The 20290-nt window shown below is 44.8% G+C and overlaps 1 protein-coding gene across 1 annotated transcript in view; it reads right to left on the reverse strand.

Moving 5' to 3' along the window:
* SLCO3A1 (solute carrier organic anion transporter family member 3A1) overlaps window positions 1–20290 on the reverse strand; it is a 266408-nt gene that overhangs the window by 194566 nt on the left and 51552 nt on the right. Inside the window, exon 2 of the mRNA XM_012804584.2 lies at window positions 16060–16525. Coding sequence (XP_012660038.1) covers window positions 16060–16525 — 466 coding nt within the window. The remainder of the gene's footprint in view (window positions 1–16059; window positions 16526–20290) is intronic.

Here is a 20290-nt window from a genome sequence, read left to right on the forward strand (position 1 = left end):
CTTGGGAGGCAGAGGCAGGAGACTCACTTGAGCCCAGGAGTTGGAGGTTGCTGTGAGCTGTAATGCCACGACACTCTACCCAGGGGGACAGCTGGGGGCTCTGTCTCAAAAAAAAAAAAAAAAGAAAAGAGGTAATAAAAAGTATATTTGGTTACACTTAAAGAGAAAATCCAAAAATTCAAAGAAAGATGGATAACCTGTAAGGTGAGGGAAGGAAGGAAAAATGACAGGTTTAGAAGCTAGAATTTTCAGAATTCTAGATTTTACTTTGAAACCTTATAAATAGCTTATATAATTATATATTTTGAAAAGCAATCTATAAAAATCAAAAGCAAAATGAAGCAAACTTAAATTGTTCATTGAATTAGAGTCATAACCACAGAGAAGCCACTTTCAGTTATTTTCAAACACAGTAATTTAACTGTGTATCCCTAATAGGATATGCCTGAAGGACAAACAACTGGGGGGGGGGGACCCTGCAAATCTTAAACTGTTTTTGCTAATCATGTAACATTTTTCTGCCATTTTTTTTTATTAAAATTCTACCTGGGGATAATTGAAATGGGAAAGGTTTTCTTAAAAAAAGCAATTATGGAAGGATTGATAGGCAGGAAGGAAGGGGGCCTCACACCAGTAACCTTAGTGCTGTAGGAGTCCCAGCCAGGTGGACCGCTTGAGGCCAAGAGTTCACGACCAGCCTGGACAATAGAAAGACCTCCCCCTCCTACTTGGATCCCTTTACAAAACTACACACAAAATGATGGAAAGATTTCTTGAGCACAGGAGTTAAAGGCTATAGTGAGCTATGACTGAGCCTCTGTACTCCAGCCTGGGTGACAGAGCAAGACCTCATAGCAAGAAAAAAATTATATAGAATTTAAATTAACTACTCAAGGTCATGGCCACCAATGGCTTTTGACATCACAGAAAGAGAAAGCCACATATATCATTTGTCCCACATTGGACTCATCACTTATTAAGTATCTCTTGCCAAATACCCAAGAAACCAAAAAAAGAAAAAAAACACAAACTAAAAACCAAACCCTGAATCTGATCAAGTCTCAAAATCTAAACCAATTCCCAGGGAATGCATGCATGCAGGGGATAAAAGAACATCTCTGTAAGACCAAAAGGTCCAATTTCTTTAATCTGGCAGGAAGACAAATCCAGAGGTTAAAACAAATTTAAGAGACAAGTCAAGCTATTGCAAAGTACAGGGTATTTGAATCTGACCAAACTTTTTCCCAGTGAGAAAACCAATTTCAATTTGTTGGTATTAGGCAATTACTATTAATTCTCCAGGCATGAGAATGATATTGTGACTATGCTTTCATCTTTGTAACTATCTGACGATAATTACAAATAAAATGTGTTTCCACCCAACAGACATATTGCACTCATCTGGGCACAGAAAGGGCACACCTGTGACTGACTTAAAATATACAGAAGTAAATCATGTAACTAAAACATGTGTACTGCATGACACTCTGAAATTTAAAAAAATAGTGATGTCTGAAATTTGCTTTGTAACACACAAATCAAGCATGGGGGAGACTGAGCCAGGCGGCATGAAACAAAGGACGTGATGTGCGGATTCCAGGCAACAGGAACACTGGGTTCACCTGACCAGCCTTTGTATTTTTAGGTATGGTTTAAATTTTTTATAATGGGAAAAAAAAAATCATTCTATGAAATACGAATTCGGGGCCAGACATGACTAGTAAACACTTTGTTCAAACCTTACCAGTCAGTGACTAAGAGTGAGGACTTTGCACAAGTTACTTAGTTCTGCTAAGCTTCAGTTTCCTATGGGGTAAAATAGTCATGTTCATGGTCACAATAAAGGGAAAAACACACACTGAATTCAGCGCCTGGCATACAGCATGCTGTCTCCCAATGGAGGGCTTCCCATCAGCCAAAGCCTTCCAAAACAATTACTGCAGATGACAAGCTATGGAATCTAATCTTCCACCTAGATTTTAAATTAGGAAAGTCTATTTAATACTAATAAATTTACCTAAAGATCTAACAGTAGTGAGCAGCATTCTTCAAAGACCATGCTTGGCTTTTGTGTAATGAAAAGCAATGTTTTCCCCCTTCCTCTATATACCGTGTGTGTGTGTGTGTGTGTGTGTGTGTGTGTGTGTGTGTGTGTGTGTTGCAGCACTTGCCCCATCACAGATGACGCAGACGAGGGGATCACCTGCCTGCCAAGGTTCTCTAGGTCCCTCTCAGGCTGGGCCTCCGATTCTCAGGAAGCCAGCACCCTTTTTCCCCAGCTATGAACGCTGACAAGTTCTGAAAATGCTTCTTCCAGATACATCCAGCTCCGAGACATTGCCTTCCTTTCTAAAGCTGTATGAGAGGCTTTCTGGTATTATTTTTGTGCCTGCATAAAGCCCCACAATGGGGAATAGCACTTGACACCTAAAAGAAACAGAATTTACAGGAGCTTTTGCTGAGAACATGCAGGGATATTGTTCCCTGTTCTCTACCAGCAGCTATGTTTCAGAAGACAGTGTATCTCTTTGCAAGGGACTGAGTCATTGGATTCACACTTGTAAAATATTCCTGAGCACATTTGGTCAACATTTTCCAACTCCACATCTACAAATGCATATGTACATGTTGGCCTGGTGTTTCATTATGCTCTATGTTTCACACTCTTGTTTATGACAGTTGCTGATATAGTTTGCTGGGAAGCAAAACACAGGGACCCGGCCCTTGGAGAAAGAATCCCCTGGGCTCAAATCCTCACGCCGTCCCTTTACTCCACACCTCTGTGTTGTGATTTACCTTCCGTAAAATGTAGCCAGTAAGACCTTATTCAAAGGTTGTTTTGAGAACTACACCAGAAAATATAAAGAACTTAGCCCAGTCTTGGCACGTAAGAAGCGCTTAATGAACGTTGACGCTCATTCCTACAGGCAGCAGCTAGGTCTGCCTAGACCTGCACAGACCCTGAGACACATCTGCTGAATGAAGATATGAATGAAGGAAATGTAGGAGATTAAATGTAATGCCTATTAAAAGGGGGTAAAGTTATTTTAAATATCTCCAAAATTCAATACTATCATCTCAGCATAGACATTAATAATAATCACTGTTCATCATATTTGCTGGGCATGCAATAAAGATCTGATGCAGATCTCTTAGAACTTTTGTAAAAATGATTCCAGAACAATGTGCCTCTCTCCAGGTTCATAAGCATTTGCAACCTACTTTGGAACAGTGACAATATAAAGGACAACTTGGAAACAGGCCAGACTGAACACAGTGAGACTTGTCAGCAGTAGACAGTCCTGGTGAGAGGGGCTGATAGCCTGTCCTGTGGCACTGGGAGCCACACACACAAGGCAGGACCCGTGAGAGGCTGGGGCTTTTAAAAGCAGGAGGGAAGGAGGACAAGACAAGGTTAAATAAACGTAACAGGAAATTAAGAGTTGAATTTTGCTCTTACTGAACTTACTACACCTTAGGACACCCAAGTGGAGACGCACTTTTAAAAAGCTGAAGTATGTTGCATGTCCGTGTTCGTAGTAAGCATTATTCACAAACGACAAGAGGTAGAAGCTACCCAAGTGTCCATCTGTGGATGAAGGGACAAAGAAAATGTCTATAGATATTCAGCCTTCAAAAGGATGGAAATTGGTACACGTTGCAACAAGCATGAACATGGACGGGATGATAAGTGAAATAAACCAGTCACAGTAGACACTGCCGGATTCTATTTAGAACAGTCACGTTGCTGGCGACAAAGTGGAATGGTGGTGGCTGGAGATGGGCAGGGGCAGCAGTTGTTTCATTGTTACGGGGAGTTTGTTGTGAAAGATTAACGTGTTCTGGAGATATGTCTCACAATATGAGGATGCTTAACACTCCTAAGCTGTATATTTAAGCGGCTAAACTGGTGAATCTTACCTGAATTAAAAATTAAAAATTAAGACTGGAACGATGAACGTGGCACCACAAGCTGAGGGCATCCCCTCACCTCTAACGTTGCCCAACATTCCTACCTGGAGCACTTGGTTGCTTGCCCAGTTTCTGCCTTAGACTTTTCCCTCCACTCTTTCAGGTGGACTAGTAAGATATGTCAATTTCCTAAAGGTCACCCAAAAGCTCTCTGAATGACTTCAGGCAGGTCTGGCTTAAATATATATACCTGGAAGGAGTTCAGCTATTTGGATCTCGGGTCCCTGGGGACAGCTTAAGGAGCTCATCCCTGTGTAATCACCTTCTACTAACAGTTTATTCCCATGGGAATTCCACACCACAGGGCTTCAACAACTGTAGATGCCAATTATTTCCTTGCCTAGAAAGTTCTATGGGAATTACAGTATTTGGTTTGCTGCTCCTGTTCTCTCTCTCGCATGTTTTTTTCTTACTCTACCTTCATACCATTCTTGCACCAGCCGTGGTGCAGTAAAGTCACTTCTGACTCAAACAGAAAAGCAATTCAGCTCAGGGAAGCCCAAGAGAGGGAAAAACTTAAGCCCAAGTTGCATAACCCCAATGAATGGATACCAATTAAATGCTGCTAGGCCTGAAACGTAAACAAAACCGTCTGGTGAGAAAGTTTCTCTCCCTTTACTACAGGGAGATTTCGCAACAACTCGTGTGGTTACAAATTTTAGTGAAGCAAAGCTCTATCTGATGAGAGTTTAAGAAACTCCCACAGAGCCAGGCACTCAACCACCAAGCCCAGCAAACTTCTCTTGGCCTCACCATGTCACACTTGACTGCTAAAAAAACCAAGTGCCCCAGGTATGTATGTGCCATAAGAGGGCTAAACAACTGACAGTTGGAATAAATTGCTTTTCATACTTAGTGTAAAATGTATTAGCCTGGTGGAGACACACTATTATCTGGGGATGTATCACATGGTGGGGAAGACAGTGGGGCCCTTGGCCTTGCCATTCACTCACTGTATGACTCTGAACAAGTTGTTTACCATGCTCAGCTTCAGTATCTTTGCACAGTAACAAATATCTCCCTATCACCCTGGGCTTTAGGAAGAGGGATACAAGAGGACATGCTAATGATTCCTTCTCTGTATCTGGGAGGTGGGACCCCATAAATAAGAGCCAGTGTATTCAGTGTTGTTACGGTCATTATTCAAACTCACATGTGCTTAATGCACTTGGCTAAGCAGACAGTTGTTAAATTTCCTTTGGGATAATGATGAATCCTAAAAATTAAACACTTGGTCACAAATAGTAACAAGGCCAATATCAAAAAATAAAAGCATCTATGTAGGAGACGTTTTGTTCTCAGACTGCCTGACAGCCTTTGAATCTTGTCTTTAGCATCTAAATCACACTATTAACATGTCCTTAAATCCATACAGTAGATCTCCCTGGACAAAGACAAGGCTTTTTTTTTTGCCCCATAATACGAATGGGCATACTAAGGCCAGGTTTCGTGAAATGATTTAGATCTAATAATAGGCACCACTGGGTTTCAAAAGGTTCCAAGTGTCCATACACAATTTTAGAATCTATTAGATCCTTGCTGTGTTAATGAGATTTCTTGCTGAGAATCCAAATTCCCTTTGTAAACTCCATTAACAATCTACAAGGCAGGTGGGCAACTGTGAACATTCTTACGGTAATGTCTTGCCCAAAATGAGAAATCACACCCATTAGCACCACATGCTTAGAACAGCTTAGAACATTACAGAAGAATAAGGAAGGTCAGGATTACCCCAACCCCAAACTCCCTCCACCCCACCAACCCGAAATAGGAGGCAAGGGTATAAAACAAGAGGTTTCTCAAATGCAGCAACTACCTCCAAAAAAGTTTTGCTAAGAAGTTTGCCCAGCTTACTGGCAGCCCCAGGTTATGAGTTAGGTCGCTCCCAAATTTCTTTGTTTGCTTTTAATGATCCCAGGAGACTTTAGAACATGTGGAAAACTTTTGACTTTGAGAGTTCAAATTCTATTAACGATCCAAGTACATTTTTAAGATGTTTTTGCTTTTAGAACCAAAAAAAAGGCAAAAAAAGAAAAGTTTTGATTTTCCTATCTGTGCATTAGTCTAAACTAGCACAGAAAATTTGCTGAATATTACCCAAAACACCCAAGGCGAGGCTGAAAGGGATGGAAAATTTCAGTCCCAAAGGCATACTTATGGGGGAGTAGAGGCGGCGGCGGCGGAAGAGGAGGGCTGAGGGGTATCTCCAATGCTGCTGAGAACGCAGCATTCTATCTTATCCTTTTACTCACAGCTGCCTAAGTGATGCTCAAATGTTTCTTCTCCAGGGAGTAAACCAAGTTAAGAGTTGAACAGTGAACAACATTCCAGTCCGCAAATGCCATCTGTCACTTTCTAAAGCCTATTTTAACTCGACTATGGTGGCTTATCTTACCCCAAGTTGCCTGTCAAAAAGTCTAACGTTAGGACTTTCGGTGAGTTTAACCTTTTTTGGGTCATGAACCTCATTGAGAACCCAGTGAAAAGCCTTCCCCATAGAAGGACACACACACAAATCTCCATACGATGTAAGAAAGTTGTGAACTCCCTGCCAAAGCACACCCAAGGGCTTTCAGCTTCAAGCAGTCCAGGTACAGGAGCCACCAAGGACTGAAGCCAGATTCCTGAATTCTAGTTCTAGAGAAACATCTACACTTTTTAAGGTCCATTAGCTGCCTACAGTTTGGAATCTTCCAATTTACTCTGTATGTGGGCTAAAATAAGCACACGCGTACACACATTAGGCTTGGCAGGAAGAAATGGCGACATCAAGTTGAGAATGGAACATTTTTGTTTAGCTTATTCATTCGTGAAGTCAGTAGAGGGAGTTAAGGTGGCTTTGGCAACTGCAGGCGTGTAGAAGAGCCAGGGTTAGTTATATTCTTTTCATTCAATAAACAGCCATTGAATAAGCTGAGCATGTTCAGAACTCTCCTACCCACAAACAATTTGCTATTAAACACTTACGGTTCCTGCACAAAGCCTGACAACGGGTTATTTGGAAATATATTTGTTCATGATAGGTGGAGAGAAAGGTGGGGAAGGGGTGTTACTTTCCGCCTCTGAGTCCCTGTCCTAACAACTTCAACACCTCTGAAATAATTAAAGATATTAGCCAGAAGTGTCAAGCTAACCCTTTTTATTTTATGCCCAAGGTCAGTGTTCTTCAGAGTATCGTGAGTAAATATCATGGCATCGTGAAACAGTTAGCACTTCTATCAGAAAACTTACATGAGTTTCCCTGGATTCTATCTCTATTCAAAGGTGCTTGGCCAAACCTCAAAAGGAAAGCAACTCAGTCTAACTCTTACACAACAGGGCATTTAAGCCTCAGAAGGTATTTAGCGGCTAATGCAGGAAAGAATAATCTATGTTTTCAAGCTACAATGCTAACTTCAGGCATAACTGGATCCAGGCAGCCCTCTGGCCCGACCTTCCCCTGGTCTACTCTGCTGTCTGGTCTTCATTCCTAGGCAAGTTCTCCACATTGTGGCAGCAGAGGCATTGAATTCTCTAGGCATTCAGAGTCCTTATAACCAGCAGTCCTAGAACAGAAGGTGATCTGTCTGAGTCCGTTTTTCTAACCTCAGGGTTGATACTGATCGGCCCACTTTTTCAGCCAGTCACTGTAGACCAGAGCCCTTCTCTATATCATGACTAGACATGTCTACACCATAGGCGGCCACTTCTGCAGCCCACAGCAACCACCTGGGATGGGAGAGGCGGTTCCCCAGTGAGAAAACAAAGTTCTGGACAAAAGCAAATGTTCACAACAAAGACTCTTACAGGAGGCATTTTAACAGTAAAAATTTCTCTAGCAATGAGGAACTCACTTTCACTAAAGAGGAAGGCTATTAACCTCAAATCCCTGTTAACAATAACAAATCACAATGCTCTATAGAAACCAAACCCTTTGCACCATCTGCTCTCACAGAATGCTTCTTGTAGGTGAAAAGGACAAAGAAAAGAAAGCCAGGATTATTCTGCCTGAGACAAGCAGATAGTCTAGGAACAAGAGAAAAAATACGCATGTTAAGAAATATCTCATTTTTAAATTTAAGAACAATACCTATGCTGCAATTGAGAAGCAAATGAAATGGGTCTGCATTCACGAGTCAGGTGCAGTGATAAAGAAATACTGAGCTGGGATCTTTGATGTTCTTCTGGAAGGAAAATTCCTCTCATGTGCATCTTCACCGTTTTCTAGACGCTATGTATGATGGAAAGTTTCTTTGCAAAGATGCTCTCATACAGTAAGTATCTGTAGGCCCCAACCAGCTGCAAATGGTGCTGGTCTCTGCAGCCCAATGCGCCCTTTAGGGAATCTCCAGCAGCATTTTTCTTCCTCTGGCCATGTTTAGCTTGGGAAGACGGTTGTGTTAGTTTTCCACACTGAGATTCCCATTCTTATGAAGCAGGAAGCATAGTGTCAGCCACACAGCACCCACCCAGCAGGTGCTCCCCCATTCCAGTAGCCTGTGCTTGTGCAAGAGCTGCCATCTCTTTCCCCTACACCCAACTCCCCTATCCTCCAGAACCACAGTAGAGAAACATTGTTTATTCTGGTTGTGGCATTCAGAACACGCAAAAGATCCTTTCCTCCTTTCATATTTGCTTCATTTGCTAGTCAAAAGGCAAATGCAGTCTGAAATGGATGGTCTACCAAAGAGCCCTAAGTAGCAAGAACTAAAGTGTTTGAGCTGGCCTACCTGACACTGACCCACAGTTTGGGGGCAATGTCCATGCGATGGCCATTCAGTCCAAAAAAATAGGGATTTCCACTGTCTCAACAATCAGAAGATCTGGAAACACTAACTTCGCATTCACACAAGGCAAAAAATGGTGGAGGGCAAGGCAAGGACCAGACCCTCAGAATCCACACTGCTTTTCTCATTTGTCAGCCAAGCCCAGGTAGCCCTTAAATTGGAGACCCCTAAGTAGATGTGAAAGGGGGTTGCAAGACACAGGGCCAACACGGATCACCAGCCCAAAGCTTGTTTACATGACACTCCAGGGTCTCACTCATTTATCTTCTGTAAAAAGTCACAGCAAGGACAAAAAGCTGGCTTTCAGCTCTCAGTATCTGAACTAACCTGAGCTTTTAAAGTTTTCATCAAGTGTGGAAGAGGTTAAAGGTACAACGATGTTCATCACCTACATGACCAAAAAGCAAATTCCAACATTCCTAGATTGACAAAATAGCATGCAATTACCTAAAATGACAGACTATTCATGGTATAGAAAAGTTTATAATATTGCAATTGATTTTAAAAAAAGCAGATTTACAGTATAGTTTTATGTACCCCCACCCAAAGGCTGCAATAGACCTAAATATTGACTATAATCTGGGTACCTATAGAAAATTACTAAGTATTTGTTTTCTTATTGTATTTGTTTTTCCCAATTTTACCAAGAACACACTTAGAAAAATTAAACAAATAAGTTCCCCACCTAAGCAGCAACAGAACCCGGGGGTAGGGGAGGGGGAATCAATACATCAGACTGGGGCAATGGGAGTCTCCAAATTAACACAACCTGGCCTCTCTGCTGCCTGGGGCAGTGCTCGCCCTTTGAGATGAGCCACAGGAGGGGTCTACAGGAAAAGAGAAGCCCTGCTGGTTTTAATTTGAGACTGAAGAGGTTGCTATTCTTAGCTCATCAAGACGGATTACATCCCAGGCCAAAAATGAGGTACCAAGAACTCTGGTCCCAAAGATCTGCCCCACGGTTAGATAAGTCAATCAATCATGCCTCAGTTTCTACACCTGGAAATGGAGACGCTACGACAATAAAGATGAACAGGGCAGCATTTATTGATTCTTACCATGTACGTGTTACCAGGTGTTTAGTGAAAGCCTGGCAAAGTTGACGTCAGCCTCATTTTCTTGATGAGACAACAGGCTCAGGGCAACTGGAGAGTCAACTAAAACTGGGAAGGCAGATCCAAGGAAGGGCCAGGACTTAAATTTTCAGACTCTTGCACCTCAGCCCACACGGAGTCTTGTCCAAGGTCACCCAGGCAGCAACCACGGCAGTGATTCTATGAACCACAGCACATGAATTATGAGTGGCTGCAAATGAATGAGAAACACCTACCTGCCCAGCAATATGGAAGCACCAGATAAGAGACACAGGCGCGTTTCCTAGCATGTCGGTAAAAACACACTGAAAATACCATGAGCCCAGCAGCAGGGGAGAGGGAATGGAATACGGCCAAAATAAATTGACCACTTTTACGGTGTCATTTATTTTAGAACAAAAATAATGAAGGAAATTTCAGTATCAATGAAGTTTCAAGAATATAATGAGGTATGCTTGCTCCCATGAGGGATGGCTTTTTAATTATTTTCAGATGAACTACACCCACAGTGTGTTTTATCTATAGCTGAGCCATCCTGTTTGGAGATTTAAAACACACTTTACCCAATCTCAAGTTAAAATAAAAACTCAGAGGCTCAATAACTCTTTGCTCCCAAGGCTCCAGAAAGAAATTCAGTTCTTTTTGGTTGCTTGCTGGTATTCGTATGACCTTTGTACTAAATAAACACTTGGCAGATGAAATCTGAGAATAATTTTCTTTGCATCATTAACTGGAACACAGAGGGCTGTGCTGGGTTTCAATATAACCAATCAACAAAACATGACACATTTGTGTCTAATACAGTTGCCGCCTGGTTTGGAGCAATTGTTCTGTGTATCTGGGTACACTGCAAGGATGCCAGGCTCCCTGGGGCTGTGAGCGTAGCAGGCCCCTGATGGAAGCCCTTCTCAAAAGAAGTTCTTTCCTTCAGCCAGTTCCCAGTCTCTGCCAAATAGCCACTCTCAGGAGACTCTTCCAGCCTCCTTTCTATTCTGTATCTTGTGTATTAGGGCTGCAGGTGTCTGTTGGTGTTGGCCATGTGTGTCTTCACCTAACATAATCATAACTCAAAACTATCCGGTTTCACCTTGCTCCCAATTTTTAAGCCATCGAGATGGGATGAAACTGCACAGAACTATCCACACACAGACATGCAAATTAAATGCCTATAAAACTGGTGAAATCCAAATAAACTCCACAGATTGTACCAACATTAATTTCCTGGTTTTGCTGTTACACAATAGGCATGGCTTTCAATTGGGGGAAGCTGGATGAAGGTACGTACAGGGGACATCCTATATTTTGCAACAACTTAGACAAGAAACACACATCCTCAAATAGACCCTCAGGTACTTTGAGAGGAAAAAAATGACAATGTAGCTCCTTATAAAAGGTTGAGGCTAGGGTGGTACCTGTGGCTCAAAGGAGTAGGGCGCCGGCCCCATATGCCGGAGGTGGTGGGTTCAAACCCAGCCCCGGCCAAAAACTGCAAAAAGTTGAGGCTGAAGAGGCAGGAGTTGGTTCTTGTTTGTTACTTGTCTCTATGGTGAATGTTATGGGCTCAACTGTATCTCTCCCTCAAATGCTGAAGCCTTAATCACTAGTACCAAGGTACTTAACTGTGTTAGTGATAGACCCTTGAAACAGGTAATTAGGATTAAATGAGCTCCAATAAGTGGGCCCTAACCCACTCTGACAGCTGTCTTTGTAAGGAGAGGATATGTGGACACCCACAGAGACACTAGGGGCATTCATGCAGAAAGGCAGCCACATGAAGAGGCAGCAAGAGGGGGGCCATCTGCAACCCAAGAGAAGCCTCAGGGAAAACCAACACCACTAGCACCTTAAATTTTCAGCCTGTAGAACTATATGAAAATAAATTTCTGTTTAAGCATCAGCAGCCATAGCGAACTAATATGGTTCCCATATTCCCCATTCATATGGATCTGTCCCTTGGTAATGAGCTCCCAGCCTTTGGGAGCCTTCTCCCTCTTTAAGAATAAAATAGCAGAAGGGTGGCAGGATACCCCCATCAAGGAAGGAACAAAGGTCTTATTATTGAACAGACAAGCATTAGCTGCCCCTTCCCAACCCACAAAAGGTTAGTGCTCAACTGTTTGGACAGTCCATGCCCAAGAACAGAAGAGGAATTCCTCATGGTGAGCTCAGAGGAAACAACTAGGGTTTAGGAAGTTGTACTTGAAACGGGCCTCCTTACAACCAATAGGCCTCCTTCCTAATGGCTATTTTAAAAATGGAATGAATGGCCACATGGAGGTATGGCATTCACATTGCTGGGGAGAGGTTACCAGAAAATGGAATGAAACCGCTGTCCTTGCCCTGGAAGTTTAAGCTCTGATCCACACCCATCTGTACTCAAAGCACTATGAAACAGAGGCACAATCTCTTTCTAAAACCCAGGTCTGAACTGCTAGCTAGGAGTACCAGGTCAGTCCACCCTACCCTACACTCCACCATGGATGATACCCATTCTCCTTCTAGTAGGAACTCTCATTTGAAGCACACGGCTATCCTCCCACCTTCCTGGTTCCTACAATTTTTATTCCCTAAAGGCTCCAGGCTATTTTGTGGAATGCCCTAACTTACACCTGACCCCCAAGGCCATCTGGCATCCTCAACGTTCCATCCCAGCCTTGGAAGCAGACCCCAGACATATCTGGAATAAGTGTCACTTCAGACCCAGAGCCCAGCCCCATCCAGCTGAATAAAGTTACTAAACCCATCCATCAGTTTACCTATCTGCTGCATTTTTGATGGCAAATTTTTAAACCCACATCCAACAACAGAAAGCACTAAATATTATGGTATATATTCACAAGGAAATGTTATGTATAAAGCAATAAGGTCACAGAAAACTATTTGGTGGGAAAAAAATCCTCATAAAATACTGAGAAGTGAAATTACAAACCATAAACTTTTGTAGAAAAGCATACCAATGTAGATCAGAAATATATTCATCATGAAGACTATTTTCCAATGATCCTTTTTTATATTGTTTGCAAAATTATGAATAGTGAACATGTTTCAAGCAGAAATAGTTATTTAAACAACCTTTGCCACTCTCGTTTCACCTTTTTCTTCCTTGGGGGGAAAAAAGGCAACCACCAACCGATATAGCAACCTAATAAAAGGACAGAATGAGTCCATTACATCATCCTACTTATACTTTCAGATTAAGCAAATACAACTGTGTTTTGAACTTGGAGAAGGACAGCTAAGAAAACTAGGCTAATGGAAGGTCACATCATGGAGCTAGAGGCATGGCTTGAATCCCAAAGAACAAATCTTGGACCCCAATAGCAGCCAAAGGGTTTCCACTGCCACCCTGCCCGTGTAGTCCCTCTAGGAATAAAGAGTGCCACGTGCCACCCACGGGTCATCATCTGGCTGCACTGTGAGGCTGGGCACCACAGGCTGGTGCAGTGAAAAGGCTGCCAGCAGAGTCCCTATTCATCCAGTTTGTCCCCTGGTAATGAGCTCCCTTGGCTCCCTCCCCCAACCCGCAGACACACACACACACACACGAAAGGGTCGGCCACAGAATGGTACCAGCCAGAGGAGCCCCTTATGAAAGGCCTACCTAGAGATCTAGGAGTTTGGCAGCAACTCAGGCACGAGAGACCAAAGCAAGTCAGTCATTTTAATTGAAATTATCAGTATCAGCTTGATTCAAGATGGAATGCTTCACTTTTCCCTGGCTACAGATCTTATGACAGGGCCAGAGATGTCACAGCCACAAGTCTCATCACCAATGACCTGCAGCCTGAACAAGCATGTTCGTCACTCCCTTCCTTCCTGACATCCACAGAAAACAAGCCTGGGTTTTTTACCTGTGTAATGTTTGTAATCCTCTCAATCTCCAATCCAGTGTCACATTTTAGGCATATGATCAGGTGGGCTGGTCCAGATCAGCTCTGCAGGAGCTAGTACCAGGGGTACATTGCTATTCTACCCCAATGGGTACACATTTACACTTATGGTCCTAGCATTAGTCCTTTGAGACTTTCCTGCTTTCTGTAGGGAGCTAAGAGGCCATAAATTTATTTTGATCCTATTCAGTCGGCTCCTCCAAATAGTTCCTGAAGCCAAGTTAAGTGGCTTCAGAAACTAGTACCTATTACAGGGGATAAGTGCTAAAATATTCTTATGATCACAAATACTTTTTTATAGCCTGTACAATAAATGAATGAACCAGTTATGCTCTGCATATGCTATGGTCTTAAATTGTTCCTGGAGAATCAAACGGGGCACAGAATAAAAGGCCACCTACTGGGGCCAATCTGTGCAGAAGGCTTATTCTCTGCTGCTCCCAACAAACAGAGCAATGAAATCAGTTCAGAGAGACTCAGAGTGGCCATCTTCACAGCCATATGCTATCAAGTGGTGGAATTTGGTCATAGGTACCAGAGGCACCAAGATGTTCATGCACCATGCGAAACAGACACTCTCCAATTCTCTGACGACTATCAGAAGAAGGAATAGAATGCTAAAATAGAAATCTGGCTGAACAGTTGTTTCTACCCAAGACTCAATGCAAATCCTACAGAATAGGTAGGACTCAATTTAAGAAGGCCCCCTGCCTTGAAAGTCAAGCCTATCCATGCCTCTATCTCCAACACCCCCAATTCCCCAAGATCAAGACACCGCCTCATCCTAAAGCCTTGTACATACAAAACAAGCCCATCCAGAAGCTGGGAGTATCAGCATAACTCGTCAGGGAATACTTCCAGAAGAGGGTTCAGAGACCGCTGCAGGAAGTACACCCCCCCAAAACCAAGCAGGGGCAATTTGGCATTGGGAAGTCTTCAGGGGTATTGCGGAGAGAAATTTTTCTACTTCATTCCATCATCAGAGACAAGAACTCAGCTTTTCACTGCCCACTTTATTCCCTGTGTTCGGCTTTATCTATTTCCTGTTATTGCTACCAGAAAACAACTCTCCTAGGGTCCTGGAGTGACATCAGTCAAGTCAGAGACCAATTAGCCAGCAGGATCTCAAGAGACATTGTTGGCTACACACTGTAGCCTACATCCTTGTCTGTGAAACACTCACATGGAGTGGCTGTCGTGCAAGCTTTAAAGGGAACAAAAGGTAATGAAGAAGTTGCTTAGTCCCCTTTCCACCCCCACACGCACTCTTAGACAACAGTGGAAACCCTAACCACGTACGAACTGAGCTGCTTTGTGTGAGAGCTGGAACATCATTGTTCCATGAAGGTATCCTCAGCTGAGACAGAAAGGCATTGCGGGGGGGCTGGAGGGGGGGTCACCATTCCATCATGTCCCGGTTCCAAACCACCCTATCTCAAAGCTCGGGCAGCAGTGACACAAAACCTTCTGTTTTACCTTAAACCACAATACAGTTAACTTTATACCGTCAGGTGGACTACTTTGGGGAGGTACACAGCTTTCCAAGATAAACATGATTTTCCCAAATCTCAGCATTCAGCAACTGGGGATGAGTCAGAACAATCCAACAGCTTGAGGGACACAAAATTATCCTTCCAACAGTGGAGACGCAGGGCAAGCCATTCCTCATGCTACAATGAGCCTCCATCAGTGCCCACAAGCCATTGAGCAAGTTGCTACTTAAGCCTTAAGGGCAACAAAAGTGTTTCTTAACCCAAGACCTGCAAGGGGCTTCCATCCTCCCCGGATAAAATAGCCAACTATGACAATGTAAAATAGTTTTTAAAAACGTAATTTCTAAATCTTCTATTCCCATGCATAATGCCGTTATTAAAGAAATCAGAGTCACCAACTTGGAATTGCATCAAACGCTGACAATGCAATTGTCACTCCTTTTGAGCTGCAGTAGGACAGTGATAAAATCATTTGACTATTAAAAGCTGAGGTTTCTAATTAGACCCCATGTAGAACCCCCTGGTGGCTAATTCAGATAGTCTGAAGTCTACCCACCCACATAAACTCCTGACCAAGTCTTCCCATCCAAGGTTTGGAAAGTGCTTGAACTCAGCGGAAGTAAGAGTCATCTGTCCACAAGAACCACTTGGGAAACTTAAAAAAAAAAAAAAAATTCCCCACACCCAGCTGCATCTCAGACCAACCACCCCCGAATTTGTGGGGGTACAACCCAGGTTTCACAAACCCCCAAGATGCGCACAGTCTGAGAACCAGTGCTCTGGCACACTCAAAATCCACAGTCAACCCACATGTAGCTAACACACAGGCCTGGGCAGTCCCTACCTATGTAGAGCGAGGAATCCTTCCTCCGCACGTGGTCGTCGATGTAGGAGACCCCCAGGGGCTGCACGGGGGTAGCACCGATGCCCAGGAGCACCTGGGCCCCAATGAGCAGCAAGTACATCATGTTGGTAGCCGTCCGGTTGCGGCAGATGAGGTCGGGGTCCGGCCCCTCATCGCCGCCAGTGCCGTTCGCAGCACAGAAGTCGCGGCCCTCGGCGCCCCAGCGGATCTCACCCGCCTCGTACTTGTACTGGTGCGTCAGGAACTCCGGCAGTGCCGAGAGCAGCGCGCCCAGCGCCATGACGATGCCACCGCAGCCGATGAGGCGCGGCCGGTGCCCACGGGCCCCGAAGTAGCTCACAAAGAGGATGAGCGCCAGGTTCCCGATCTCGAAGCTGCTGGCGATCACGCCCACGTCTGCGCTCTGCAGGTTGAATCTGCGCTCCAGCGTTGTCAGGACGCTCACCTGCGAGGGACAGGCAAGAGGAAAGGTTAAGGGCAATCAAAGGGATCCCCAGGGGCCTCCTTCCCCTGCACTGGGAACCCTGCTCTTCCCGGGCCCTCCCACCTGCCATTAGTGCCACCTGCGTAAAGCAGCTGTGCAAACTGAATTAAACAAGAATGAGGGGGGAAAGTTTACTCGGTATCATAAGGCTAATTCAATGGTTAAAGAATTCACTTTCCCGGCGGCACCTGTGGCTCAAGGAGTAGGGCGCTGGCCCCATATACTGCAGGTGGAGGATTCAAGCCCGGCCCGGCCCAGCCCACACTGTAAAAAAAAAAAAAAAAAAAAAAAGAATTCACTTTCCCAGTAGCAAAGACCTTTTTCTTGGCACCTGTTTCCAGCCTGAAAGGTTCTACCCTCTCTCCCCAAAGGACTATTTCTCCCACCCCAGATTGCCAGCACCAGAGGGCCAGTGAAGTCCTGTTAAGAGTGCTTAAGTCCACAGTTTATAGGTAATATGATTAGAGTGTGTGTGCACAACGTCCACGTTGGGGGGTACATAGGAGCTTTTTTCTGGCTTTTTATTGCCAGCCTCAACATAAAACTTAAACTAGGTAGCAAAATGGACAAGTTAGGTTAGCCCAGGAGGCAAAAAGACTTGAATAAAGACTTCTCCAAAGACAGATAAATGGCCAAACATTAAAAATGCTCATTGATTTAATCATAGAAATGCAAATCAAAACCACTCTGAGATATCACCTAACTCCAGTAAGAGTAGCCCACATCACAAAGCCCCAAAACTGCAGATGCTGGCATGGATGTGGAGAGAAGGGAACACTTCTACACTGTTGGTGGGACTGCAAACTAATACAACCTCCTGTAAGGAAAGCAGCCAGGGGAATCCTCAAAGACCTAAAACTTGACCTTCCATTTGATCCTGCAATTCCATTACTAGGTATCTACACAGAACAAAAATCTTTTACCACAAGGATATATAAAATGTGGCCCATTTTATAATTGCCAAGTCGTGGAAGCAACTCAAATGCCCATCAACCCATGAATGGCTCAACAAATTCTGGTATATGTATATAGTGGACTACCATTCAGCCATAAAAAAAGATGGGAACTTTATATCTTGGGTTTACCTAGATGAAATTGAAAACACCTTAAAGTATCCTAAGAATGGAAAAATATCTGATGTACTTAATAATTTGAACCAACATAGAAAAATTACATGCTCACATGAATAAAACACAAACATGGTCTAGTATGGGGGCAGGGGAGATGGTAAGGGGGGGACGACTGGCAGGAGGGCGGGCATGAGGCAGGAATCTCACCAAATGGTGGCTACCACACCCCCTGGGTGAGGGGTTCTTTTACAATTGTAACTTTATCTTGGAAAACAAAACAAGAAACAGAAAGCATGAGAACAATATAATCTAAAAATGTGTACCCTTGTTAATCTGAAATAAAAGGTTAGCCAAGCAATCATTAGCTCTTTCTGGAAATTTCCAAACATGTAGGTTTCCCTAAAGGTCCTCAGGTGCCTATACCCCTGAATGTTCTACGCACCAGAGCCCTGCCAAAGGTCCTGCCACTGAATATTTTTTATTTTCTCCACGGTGTCAGCCATTGAGGCCGAAAAGGTTCCCACTGGATTTGGACAGACTAGAGAAAAACCTAAGGCAGCTGTGACATGCCCTTCATTCAGTGTAAGGGGGAGGCGAGCTGGCCTAAGCAGCTTCCCCAGGCACAAAGAGTCGGCCACTAGAGAGGCTCCAAATCAAGCACTAATGAAGATTAAGATAACGGGCACTTGTGGGCTGATCGTGGTTATTCAAAATCTGGCACCTCGTAGCCTTCAGGTGAGAAAGCCTAGTTGACTCATCTTCCTCACACTCCCCACTTTAGGGTTTCTGGCCTATCCCACAATCTATGTGATAACGTCTTCCATAAGGGTCCCTGTGCGCTGCTTCCATGTATAGTACGCACAGCGGCAGCCATGATGGCACAAGCAGCAACAAACAAGACTCGTGGTGCACTGTATTCCTGTCCGGCACTCAGGAGACAGCGAAGTGGCCACTGCACAACGTCTCCCAAAGGGGCAGTCTCTCGCCACCAGACTTTGACTAGAGTGTCTGCTTCATCATTACCTGGATGGGCCAAGGGAGTATTTCCGACATGATACACTGTCATCTGTTTCTGCGTCCCATCTCCCACAGCTCTTATCACATGGCCTGGCCCCACAATGGCCTATGCATAACCAGTGGTTTAGGTGTCTGTTGCTACCCACAATGTCACCTCCCCAAAGACAGCCGAGCTGTCTGTCCAAATCACGAGCGGTGGCAGCTCATCACCAGTCACTAGCCATACCCCTCACCACTCAGCCTGTTAGCTTCATCCAATTCCTGTGTCACACCTAACAGTTTCTACTGGATGGAGGCCTATAGCCATCCACCACCCAGCAGACCCTGACTTAAGCGACCTCAGGCCTCAGAGTGCACGCGCCCCTTAAGGGGGCCGGCTTTCAATGGTTTGGGTGTTCTGTGTACCAGCATTTGCGCAGGTCACAAGACCCAACACTTGCTGCCAAGTAATGGGCTAAGGGTGAAGGCACCACACCCCTGTAAAGATGCCTCTGCCCTATTCAGCGAGTGGACATCTTGCTGTGCCAAGGCATGGCTTAGTGGCCTAGTTCCATACCCAACCTGCAATAGGGGACAAGATACAATCACAGCGGCTGTGGCAATGATAGCCTCCATTGCCAGGAGTGCCAGAGAGATCTCCAGGACCAGAGCCGGCAGGGCCTCCCTAGTCTCTGCCTTAAGCAGGTGGAGTCGCTGCTCCGACTCTGCCCCGGCCTGGGTGAAGGCCCACTCAGCCAGCTCCTCCACAGCCTTCCAATTCTTCCCTCAGATGTTGTTACATTTCCCCCAGGGCCCCACTGCAGGAATCCCACTGCTGCTCCTCCTCCAGGGCCCTGAGTTACCTTCACGCTGCCTCTAGTTCAGGCTGGGTTCCCTCCAGAGCACTGCCTCAGTCTCCACGTGCAGAAGTGTAAAAAACACTGGGCCCATGGGTGGCGCCTGTGGCTCCGTGAGTAGGGCACCAGCCCCATATATTGAGGGTGGCGGGTTTGAATCCAGCCCCAGCCACACTACAACAAAAAAGTAGCCAGGTGTTGTGGTGGGCGCCTATAGTCCCAGCTACTCGGGAGGCTGAGACAAGAGAATCACCTAAGCCCAAAAGCTGGAGGTTGCTGTGAGCTGTGACGCCATAGTGCTCTACCGAGGGTGACAAAGTAAAACTCCGTCTCTTAAAAAAAACAGACCCTGGCCCCTGCAGCCATACGGGCACTTTCCTTCTCAAAGGCATCTCTCACCGTGTATGGGGCCCTCTCGTCCTGCAGTAGTGGCCTATCCACATTGGCCACTACCGGGGCAGTGCCCAGGCAGAAAGTAGGCACACCACTGAGTACTTTATACTCATGGCAGACCACCTCTCAATCCCCCTCCATGGGTGTAGAAGGCTCCATACCAGTCTGTGACAAATCCTGCAGATGAGTGCCAGCAGTTGAGGCCAAAAAGGCTCCCACTAGATTCAGAGAGACCAGAGAAGAATCAAGGAGCCAAAAGTAGCTGTGACATGCCCCTTATGCAGCCTGTGCCAGCGAGTGAGCACGGGCCATCCACCTTCACCCAGCTCAAGAGGATGCAGGAAAAGAAGCTCCCCACCCAAGCAAAAAAACCTCAGGGCCTTATACAGGGGCTCCAAATCAAGCACTGA

Source organism: Otolemur garnettii, unplaced genomic scaffold (genome assembly GCF_000181295.1).
Source record: "Otolemur garnettii isolate 467f Iridium unplaced genomic scaffold, OtoGar3 scaffold00029, whole genome shotgun sequence".
In the NCBI taxonomy this organism is placed as follows: domain Eukaryota; kingdom Metazoa; phylum Chordata; class Mammalia; order Primates; family Galagidae; genus Otolemur; species Otolemur garnettii.